The sequence below is a fragment of the Myotis davidii genome, unplaced genomic scaffold (genome assembly GCF_000327345.1).
Source record: "Myotis davidii unplaced genomic scaffold, ASM32734v1 scaffold175, whole genome shotgun sequence".
In the NCBI taxonomy this organism is placed as follows: domain Eukaryota; kingdom Metazoa; phylum Chordata; class Mammalia; order Chiroptera; family Vespertilionidae; genus Myotis; species Myotis davidii.
The window spans coordinates 1,040,718-1,052,112 of record NW_006286972.1 but is presented as its reverse complement, the minus strand read 5'-3'; the positions used below and the strand labels follow the sequence as shown (position 1 = coordinate 1,052,112).

Here is an 11,395-nt window from a genome sequence, read left to right as displayed (position 1 = left end):
CTGCACTCGGAAGGGGACATACACTATCGCACTGCCAGGTGCTCTCTGCTCTCAATGAGCGCGGACGCCTGTGGACAGCCGGTGCGAGGCTGGCGTGGCTCCTGGGGGACATGCAGCTGTACGTTTCAGCAATCAGGCAGCGCGATGCTTTTCTCTACACGTGGAGATATGGCAGCGCTGGGCAGACCTAAGTGGTGTGTGTTTCTTTAAAAAATTCTTTGAAACTTTAGGTCAGAGGTGGCCCAGAGCAAAGACATGTCCAAGTTTGCACAGCACGCTGCCGCAGATGGGAAAACATCTGTGATGAGTCCCACAAGGACAGGGACACTGGGAATCCGATCGCACAGTGTCCTCTGAGGGCCACACTGAGACCATGGGGAAGACAGAAAATACTGACACATCTTTTTTTCAGTTTTACGGAGGCCTAATGGACATAGAACATAATGGTTTTAGTACATAACATGATGACTTGATACATGTATAGGTTGCGAAATGAGTGCCACAATAAGTTTAGTCAACATCCATCACCTCATATACGGGTAGTTACAGTTTTTTTCTTGCTACTCTCTCAGCAACTTTCAAATGTCCAATCCCGTTGTTAGCGACAGTCACCGTGCTGTACATTACGTCCCGTGACTGGCTTACTTTATTACTGGAAATTTGTGTCCTTCACCCATTTCACCCACTTCCTGCCTCCTGCCTCTAGCAACCACCAAACTGTGCTCTGTATCTGAGTTTGGGGTTGTTTTAGATTCCACATACAGTTAATATCACCCGGTGTTTGTCTTTGTCAAACTGACTTATTTCAATGAGCATAATGCCCTCAAGGGCCGTCCATGCTGCTGAAAGTGGCAGGATTTCCTTCTTTTTCATGGTTGAATAAATGTGTGTGTGTGTGTGTGTGTGTGTGTGTGTGTCCCCATGCACGCGCCTCATTTTGTTATTCATTTCGTTGTTTTCATGTCTTGGCTATTGATATTGAAATGCTGCTGTGAACGTGGGGGGTGCATATATCTTTTTTGCTTTGTGAATTCATTTCCTCCAGATAAATACCGGGAAGTGGAGCTGCTGGATCACGCGGTAGTTCTATTTTTAGTTTCTTGAGGAGCCTCCACACTGTTTTCCATCGTGGCTGCACCAGTCTTTAGGCTAAAGCATTCATCAGACAGAGTGGTCTGGTCACAGTGTCCTGTCGAGCTCCATCCTTATAGACGCGGTGTCTTAGCGCCAACACCAGTGCCCTGGGCTTTTTGCTGGGACAGCAGCATAGGGTCGGAACCAGGCCAGACTGGCTGTGCCTGCGGCGGGGACCCCGCAGAGGAGCTGGGTGTCGCTTTGCTGCGCTCCGCAGAGGGGAATAGGCCTACCGTCTTCTCCCGGGAATCAGGTGGGGACCCCAATTCCATTGAGTGCAGAATAAAAAGGTGCCTTTGAGGAAAAAAAAATCTTCCGCACACTACATCCTGACTTTTCTGTAGAAAACATGCTGCTTCTTTGTTCTGATTAAATTTGTTGCTTTTGTTCATCTTGCAATGCTTTCACAGAAGAGAAATTGTAAAAAGAATTACAAAACTAAGCTTCAATTCATTCAGCAAAGAGTTCAATACTTCCTTCTGTGCACTGTGAGAGGTACAGCCAATATACTAGATACCTGAACAGCACTCCCCCCAGTATAGGGATGAACACACCGTGTCCAGGGTGCAGAGAGTACATGGCATGCTTCCCCCCAGCCCTGTCCTGACAGTGACCCTGGGGAAAAGTGGGGGCGCGGGGGGACAGACACAACACATTTACAATTGCCGGCCAATCTTAGAGATAAAGCACCATATCAACAGAGGATCTATTTTTAAACCTTTAGCCGGACATACTTATACACTATCTTAGTGCTCACTTCAAAAAAAAAGGTAATCTATAATCTAGAACAGCTTGTCCCTTGTTCAATTTTTCCTGTCTCTGCCAAACAGGAACCCTTTGATGTACATGCATTGTTATTTCAGTTAACATTAATTCTCAGACCTCTCTTCCACATACTAAATTTGGTAAAAATGGGGATCAATTAAACATGAGAGAAATACACAGTCTAGATTTGAGTGTCTCCCAGTATCCTTTGCTGAATTTCTTCACGATACTCTTGGATGTTTTCCTAGTTTACCACCACACTTTCAAGGAAAGCAGCCTTCCACCGTGGTTTTCTTGTCTTTTATTGAGCCAACAGAGAAGGAAAAAATATATATATTTTCCACACTAGATATATCCCGTTACTGTTGAGCTGAGGGAATAACCAATGAGCACTTCAAGGTTTGAAGCGCCACCTGGTGGCTAGATGGAGCATCTGCGTCCCTGGTGGGCACTGGGTTCTGCTGCAGATGCCCAAGTGCAGAATAGAGAGAAGAAAGTGAGTGTCCTTGGCCATCTGGGCTTCTCCATGCGCACGCTTTCGAGGTTGATGCTTCTTTTCACTCACTTTTCCTCGCACTCGCTTTCCAGGTTGACGCCGCCGTGACCCCCGAGGAGCGCCACCTCTCCAAGATGCAGCAGAACGGCTATGAAAACCCAACGTACAAGTTCTTCGAGCAGATGCAGAACTAGACCAGCTGCCGCAGCAGCCTCTGACGTGGGACAGCAAACACCATTGCTTCACCACCCATCGGTGTTCATTGACAGACTCTTGTGGAAAGCAACACACCCTCCTGTTTTATTTTTATTCTTTACTCATGACCACCTTTTTGACAGCTGTGCTGTAACACAAGTAGATGCCTGAACTTGAATTAATCCACAGATCAGTAATGTCTTCTCTCTCTCTCTCTCTCTTTACCTTTTGGTCTCTCCACCACATTCTTAATGGGTTTTGTGTACTGTAAAGACTTTAGCCGTATCAGACTAATGCATGATTAGATGCTCTCCTGATTATTTATCGAGTAGCCCCTTAGCCAGTTGTATATTATTCTTGTGGTTTGTGACCCAATTAAGTCCTACTTGAAATACGCTTTAAGAAATCGATGAGGGATGCTTCATGTGGACGTGGGAGTGTAGCTGCTTCTCTTTGCCTAAGTATTCTTTTCCTGATCACTATGCATTTTGGAGTTACACGTTTTTAAGTATTCCAGATGATTTTGAGACCTTTTTTTTTTCCATGACTGCATTTTACTGTACAGATTGCTGCTTCTGCTATATTTGTGATATAGGAATTACGAGGATACCCGTCGATTCCTCTGTGCCTGTTTTATGTGCACACGTTAGGCATTCAGATTTGAAAATTTCTTGGTCCATGTATCTTTGGATCTTTGATAAAGAATCCCTGTTCCTTGTAAGCACTTTTCTTGGGGGTGGGGGTGGGGGGAGCAGGCGTGCTCTGCGGGTCTCACATTAACAAGAATTCTCCCCCCAAAAAATTTCTGCAGGATGATTGTACAGTCATTGCTTATGACCATGATAGCTTTCTACACTGTATTCCATAAATAAATTAAATAAAATAACCCTGGGCAAGAGTTTTCTTTGAAGGATGACGGTGGACATTCAATATCGAGAGTTATTTTAGGTGGGGGAAAGAGGCAGATTTAGTTTGTTTCCTTTAACCAGTCTAGGACATTCTAGCTGTGATACCAAAAGAGGAAAGGGGAAGGGGCGAAATCAGGGACTGGGGACGGCATGCCTGGACAACCCCTTCTTTAAGATTTGTCTTCAATTTGTACAAAACGGTGTTTTCATGTAAATAAATACATTCTTGGAGGAGTGCCATTGTGCCGGTGTGAGTGATTCCATGGTAACCACCACCTAAAGATGAGTGAGAAGCCTAATGTTCTCTAATATTGGGCATCCACACCTATTGTGTCTTAGTTGTAAGTTTGAGATGGAAAATTTGGGGCCAGTGTGCATCCCTGGTGCTAGTAATGTACCTCATACATCTAATGCAGATTTTACTGGACCCAAAGCATTTTGCTGCCAATATCTTGGTCCTCAAGTTTGTCCGTGTCAAGTCCATTCAGGCTACTCTAACAAAATCCCATTTCATGAATGTGTATGTACTTATACCGTATTTGTCCATGTATAAGACTATTTTTTTCTAAAATTGTTAGACTGGCCCTACTCGGTTTGGCTCAGTGGGTGGAGTGTCAGCCTGCGGACTCAAGAGTCCCAGGTTCAATTCCGGTCAAGGGAGTGTATCTTGGTTGCAGGCATATACCTAGTGGGGAGTGTGCAGGAGGCAGCTGATCAATGTTTCTCTCTCATCGATGTTTCTAACTCTCTATCCCTCTCCCTTCCTCTCTGTAAAAAAATTAATAAAATATATTTTAAAAAAATAAAATCGTTAGACTGAAAATCCAGAGGCATCTTATACATGGAAGTCAGCCAAGGAGGGAGCTGGTGGGTGCGTAGCTGCCCACACCTTGTCAAACAGGCTTCCTCCAATCATGAGCCTTGTTATTTCTGACATCAGCTGATGCCGTAATTGGAGGTGGAGGTGGAGAGTGCACAGATGCAAGAGGGACCAGAGCCTTCTGGGCCCATAAAGATGTCAAAAAATAAGAAGATAAATACCAGTAAGCGATGGTCTTACTCTGCAAAATTCAAACTGAATGCAATCAGCTATGCAAAAGAGCATGGACATAGAGCTGCAGGGAGACAATTTGGACCTCCTCCCACTGAGTATATGATCAGACAATGGAGAAAACAGGAAGAACAACTCCTTAAGGTGCCCCCTAAAAAAGAAGGCCTTCAGAGGAAAACCAGCAAAATGTTTAAAATATTGGTTCTTTAATTTGGGGTTGGAAAAGTGGGGGCATCTTATACATGGGGGCGTCTTATACACAGAAAAATATGGTACATTTATTGTTCACAGTTCTGGAGACTGGACGTTTGAGGCAGGGGGCCAGCCTGGTCAGTAAGGCCCTTCCAGGCCACAGAGTCCCCTTGCACCCATGGTATAGGAGGGGGAAGGGCCTCTCTGGAGCTTCTTTTATGCGTCACTGACCCCATTCATGGGGATTCCATCCCCATGACCTAGTCACCCCCAATGCCCTCCCTACTGCCATCACATTGGGAATTAGAATCTCAACATAGGAATTGGGGGGCACACAAACATATGGCAGACCATAGCAGCCCCAAATAAGACAGGAAAAGTTCCAGGGAAATAAAAACTAAGACCAGCTGATTACCAATTTTCTAGCAAACAGGATTTCTGAACCTTGGCACTATTGACATAATTTGTAGGAAATGATTTCTTGCTGGAGTTGTCCTGGGCACTATAGGATGTTTAGCAGCGACTCTCTCTACCAACTAGATGCCAGTAGCCACTCCCCGGTATGATCATCAAAAATGTCTCTGGACATTGCCCAATGCCCGATGTCCCTTAGGGAGAGCAAAGTCATCCCCATTTGAGAACCACACTGCACTATATCTACTTTAGAACAAAGTCACGTACATGATTTTTCAGTTGAGGAAGCCTGTCCAACTGCTGTTCCAAAGGACTAAGAACATACCCCAGCTGGTATGGCTCAGTGGTTGAGTGTTAACCCATGAACCAGGAGGTCAGGGTTCGATTCCCAGTCAGGGCACATGCCCAGGTAGCAGGCTCAATCCCCAGTGTGGGGCGTGCAGGAGGCAGCCAATTAATGATTCTCTCTCAGCTGATGTTTCTATCGCGCTCTCCCTCTCCCTTCCTCATGAAAGTCAATAAAAATATTTTTTAAAAAAGAAACTTTCCAAGCTAATTACTAAGGTTATTTAAAAAATATAAAATCCCGGCTTAGTATGGCTCAGCGGTTGAGCATCAGCTGATGAACCAGTAGGTCACAGTTCAAGTTCTCATCAGGACACATGCCTGGGTTGTGGGCTCAATCCCCAGTGTGGGGCGTGCAGGGGGCAGCCGATCCATGATTCTCTCTCATCATTGATATTTCTATCTCTCTCCCTCTCCCTTCTTCTCTGAAATGAATAAAATTATTTTTAAACAATAATAATAAATGAAAATAAAGAACACAGCCAACGTATTCTTGCAGTGTTGGGCCTGGTATCAGGCGAATAGGAGGATCAGCCAGCACCCTTTTAGTTAGATTGCGACCTTTTACACTAAAACACTAAGCACAGAAAACTGAACAAAATCGCTTCATCACGTCCCCAGGCACGATGAACAGGCTCAATGAAAACACACCTGAGGGCGTCCTGTCTTCGTGAGAACAAAAGCGTCCTCATCCCGCTAAGGGCAATTGGACTGGACTGCTCTGTGATGGCGTGTAGCTCGCGGCAGTTTATACGTAGGAGCAACAGCTGCCTCTTGCCTGACCCAGAGAGAGGTAGCTGACGGTAAAATTGACAAAACTGTGTTTCCAGTGACACTAACGAAGTGAAGTCCAACTTTCCCTAACAGGATGCTCCTCCCAGGACAGCCTTCAGCCCCTGGAACTGCAAGCTTTAGCTTTGATCATTAATGGGGAGTATAGTAAAGCACACGTATATATATTTGAATTATGAAAAGATAATGTCCTATCATCTTGCTTCTCAAATTGAGGGATATTGAGAGGACTCTCCAGGTGGTCTGGGGATTACTCTATGAGCAATTTACACAAAACCAACGTGTGACCAAATAGAATGATGGTCGTCGTTCCCCCAGCCAAAGACCAATGAGATTTCGGAGGAGTTTGGTGTGGTCAACCTGGTGGGTGCGGCATGGCATGTCGATAAAGTGTAACTGTGTACTTATCTCTTCGTGAGTGAAGTCGGATATTCTTTCATGTGCTCAAGGGCCATTTTATAGCTCTGCGAACTTTCTGCTTGTGTCTTTAGCTCTGGGCTTAAAGTCTGCTTTGCTATCAGGATTGCAACCCCGTTGTCTACTCTTTCCATTTGCCCAACAGAGCTTTGCCCAGCCTTTATTTCCAGCTCTGCCTTTCAGGTGTGTGTCTGTCTTCTATAAGCACAGAGTTGGGGTTTTGCTCTATGAGGCAATTTGAAAATCAGTTTTATGATATGACTGCTATGTTTGCTCTCCATTCTGTAATATCTCATGATGTAATTACTGCGTGTATTGCATTTACTCTCTCTACTGGGGGGAGGGCTCTTGGCCTGCGTGTGTGTGTGTGTGTGTGTGTGTGTGTGTGTGTGTGGTGTTATAGGAAGCTCTGTGTTTTCATTCTAGTGGTTACTTCTGTACTAATACTTTTTATAGTGCTCTTAACTTCTTATTTCTTACCTAACCTTTTTCTCGCTTTTCTAAATGATATTCTTTGACTCCTACCTCCCACCTACACAATAGTCAGTGTTCTTACTCTACTTTCCCCCTGTTCTCTCTCTTCTCCCATGTTTTTCAGTTGCATTTGCTCTACGTGAATGTTTACTTTTCTTTTTTTTCAACCCAGGAACCCACCCTATTTCAGTCTTAGCCTACAGTCCAGTAAGGGAGATGAGATGCTCCGTCAGTCCTTGGCTCCCAGGCATCTTTTGGTTGCATGAAGCTCACCGTCCAGTAAATCCCCCTGCAGCAGCCATGTGGACAGTATTCCTGCAGCTCTGGCCAATTCAAAACTGATTTTCTATCACTTAAAACTTGAGGGCAGCTTGTTTTTCCTTACGTTTCTTGACCATGCTGCGCCATGCTGTTTCCTTGCTTTGTGGGTTATTTTTGAGAATGCTGAGGCCAATCTAATTCTCTTTCCTTCCTAGTGTTTTCCTTGTCAGCCTGGAGGAGCGGAGAGTATTTTTCCTGTATCTTTAAAGTCTAATCATTTTACAAAGCTATGTCTCAGAGTTGATTATTTGTGGTCAATTTTCCTAACTACTCACCCCTTCCTGGGCCCTTTCAACATGTAGAGTCAGTTCTTTTTTTTTCTGGTACTTTCTCTTGGATTAGAGGGGTTTTTTTTTTTATTAAATCTTTATTGTTCAGATTATTGGATTCGAGTTTTCTATTCTGTTCCATTATTGGTATTTTCTTATTTGGAGAGGGGAATAATATGAACTTTCGGCCTCCTTTCCCTCGTTTCCATTTCAACCTCCTCTCTGATCCTTTTTATTTTCTTTATCTCATTTTCATTCTCTTGGTTGTGTACCTTCTCTTATTCAATAGCCTTTATTACGTTTTTATTTGAACCCTTCGGGCACCTTATAATCTGCTCTTCATCATGGATATGGTTCTGTAATTTTCTTCCATTTCTTTCCTGAGTTCCATTAGCTCTCATTTTGTTTCTTTCTGGGTCGTCCCCCCCCCCACCCCCACCGCCCCTTGATTTCTCTCCTTAGTTTTTGTGTGTCTGATTCAAATGCATGTGGGAGAATTTTTAATTAATATGGAGAGTTGACAGTTTTCTTCAACTTTATGGTGGTTGGGGGTGGGAGACTTGGCCTGTAGAGAATCTTCCATTCACAACTTGGGGCGTTTTGCTGTTGTTCTCTGTGGAAATGGTCTGTTTTCTGTTTTCTCCTTTTTTATTAAATATATTTTTATTGATTTCAGAGAGGAAGGGGGAGGGAGAAATAGAAACATCAATGATGAGAGAGACTCATTGATTGGCTGCCTCCTGCACGCCACTACTGGGGATCGAGCCCACAAGCCGGGCATGTGCCCTGACAGGGAATCCAATGGGTGACCTCCTGGGAGCTGGGTGGACGCTCAACCTCTGAGCCAGCCCGCCTGTGGTCCTGGTCATTGGTGGGCCAGGTGAGCTCTGCTCTCCCGTGCAGCGTCTTTGATGGATGGGTTGGAGGGAAAGGGTTGATGCGTCCTTTTCCTGTTTACAGGAGGATCCTTCATTTTCCTTGGTTTTCCTTCGCTGCCTGCTTCCCAGGTCACCCCCTCTTCTCCACGGACCCTGCTGCCCCCCAGAAGCCGTGCATGTCCAAGTCTGACCCTCTGGCCCTGCACGCCCCAGCCCCTCTCCGTAGCCAGGGCTCTGAGCTACCAGGTCCCGCCCAGGGTCACTATTTTTGTATATCTTGCTTCCCTTTCTCTTTTGGGGTGGTTTTGTCTGCTTTTCCTCCGAGTCCCCTGCTCCCCTCCCCTCTTTTCCAGGGATTTTCAGGCTCCTTGCCCGGATTTCTGCGCCCCGTGGCCTGTGGTGGCTGCAGAGACCAGCAGGGGGCGCTCTTCTGGCATTTGCTGAGTTTTGTTTGTTTTCTCTACTTGCAGATCACTAAGCACCATGACCAACGAAGTCCCACACTGGCATGTTTTAAAAGCTCCCCAGGTGATTCTAACAAGCAGCGGGGTGGACAACCGCTTGTTCTATCACAATGTGCTTTTAAGTCGTTTTAGTCTGTTGTCCCCAAAGCCCTGGGGCTCCCTGGCCCTACGTTGTTTGTCTCCTACCTGAGTCCTCCCTGGGGTGCTGTTCATCAGATCTGTCTCCTAAACGCCTTTCTCCTTCACCTGCATCAGAATTGCCTGTAAGTCCTGCCCCCCAAAAATCAATTTCCTGGACCCCACCTTGGACCTGATTAGATCATCTCGGGAGACCTGGGAGTCCGCGTGCTTAATAAGCCCCTGCCCCCACCATAGTTGCATAAGCCATGAAAGGTCTTAAGAACCGCTGGTGTGGAGGTTGGGGGACCCCAAGATCTGCCTTCAGCTTTCTCTCCTATGCACCAGCTCCTAACCTCACCCCCATGGAAAATGCTAGTTATAACGGTGCAAAGCAAAAGCTCAAATCTAATCCTTTTCCCTGAGTTGCAGGCTCAGATTACTAAGTTTGTTTTTTAATACATGTTTTAATTATCCAAAAAATACAGAAGGTAGCAGAAAAAGAGGATTCACTCACAATCCCACCATTCAAACAGAAATGTTGTTAATGCTTGTAATATTGTTAATAAACAAATTACTGTCCGGTTCAGTTTTTGTGTTTTAATAAGAGGCAGTTTAGCTTCAAAAACAGACTTTTTTGAAGTAATTATTGTTGAAAGTATTACATATGTCCTCTTTTTTCCCCCATTGACCCCCTCCAACCCGCCCTCGAGGCCCCATCCCCCACCCCATTTCAGGCCCTCAACTGCCCCATTGTCAAGAACACAGACTTTTGAGTCTCTGCCTCAGTGGGGCCTCGGTCTCCTCATTTGTAAAATAAGATAATAGGACTTAGCATGAGAGTCCTGAGGATTAAATTTGTTAATATATTTAGTGTTTAGAACGTTGTGTGATATGCAGTAAATGGTATATAACTGTTAGCTACTCAGAAGAGTGTCTGAGAAGTAGAGAGTATATTTCATTTTTATCTCCTTATTCATGGCACCAAATTGATTTTGCAAAGTGGAAGTCCCTCTCATCAGTAATGGGAGTGCCCTCCCACAGGACCACAGGACCCAGAGGGACTTAGGAGCATCGTGCGTTGCCAGAGAGAAATGGGAAAAAGAGAGACAAATTCGGGGCATACCATGGACAGCATTTTCCTCTGAGGCTGGCCGCTCAGGGATAATTCTCTTGTAGAGGATTCTTGAAGGGTCCCTGAGTCCATTTTTGTATTCCCTCTCCTTTACCCACAGACACAAGGACCTGAGGGTGGTGTGGCTTTCTGCATAGAGGAAAAATCGAGCACAAATAACTTATGTAATCCCCGTGCTTTCATTATACAAATGTGTATCCTGTAGACTACATTTGCAAATCAAATCAGAATACGAAGCTCCCTGGTGGCTATGAAAGCAACAAAAATTGTCCTCCACCCCCTTCCTTGCAAATGGCAGGCTCCGAAGCTAACTGGTAGGCTATGCCTCATTGCTAACAGCCTTCCTTTTGAAGAGGTTTTAGGGTAACTTCCAAAGTAAGTGACCAAGTATTCCTGGAGAAGCTGTTTTATGTGCTCCCAAGCACGTTACATGTTTAACCGCCCTGCACTGAGCTTTTTCTGGGCTCGGCTGTTTCTCCAAACCAGGGCCTTAGCAGTGAATGCGAGATTCCCCCATTCAGTTTGTGAGACGGACATGGTAGCTTCATCTTGGGTTATTCACTCATTTAAAAATTATTGAGTGCTTGCTATATGCACTTAGATAATGCCCAGGTCAGAGAGATGCAATGGTTTAAAAACCAACCAAACAAAAAAACATGTTCTATTCTCAAAACATTACAAGTTACTTCTCTAAGTAATCATTACCACCCCAAACCACGATTATACACTAACAGTTTTTATTTTGCTACGAATCTGCGATTTGGGTAGGTCTCAGTAGGGAAGGCTTATGTCTATCCCACACAGAACTGGGGGCAGCTCGGAGGGCTGGAGGACGTGTTTCTGAGATGGCACCCTCATACGGCTGGCCGGCCTGGCACAGAAAATAGGCTTCTGATAAGCATGGGTGGCAAAAAGCAAGCTTCTAAATTGCTTCATCGGTTTTATTCATCCTTCCAAACCAGAGGGCTTTATCTATGGCCAGCAGCCCTTGCACATCGAGCAATGGAGCTCGAACAATAAGAATGGGA

General features: G+C 45.1%; 1 protein-coding gene across 7 annotated transcripts in view; it reads left to right on the top strand.

Annotated features, from left to right (window-relative positions):
- Nucleotides 1-3,733, top strand: part of APP (amyloid beta precursor protein) — a 162,507-nt gene extending 158,774 nt beyond the window's left edge. For all 7 annotated transcript variants that reach the window (XM_006758760.2, XM_006758759.2, XM_015560683.1 and 4 more), the window contains one exon: nt 2,488-3,733. In XM_006758760.2, the coding sequence (XP_006758823.1) occupies nt 2,488-2,589 (102 nt within the window). In that variant the 3' untranslated portion in view covers nt 2,590-3,733. The remainder of the gene's footprint in view (nt 1-2,487) is intronic.
- Nucleotides 3,734-11,395: the final 7,662 nt, after the last annotated feature.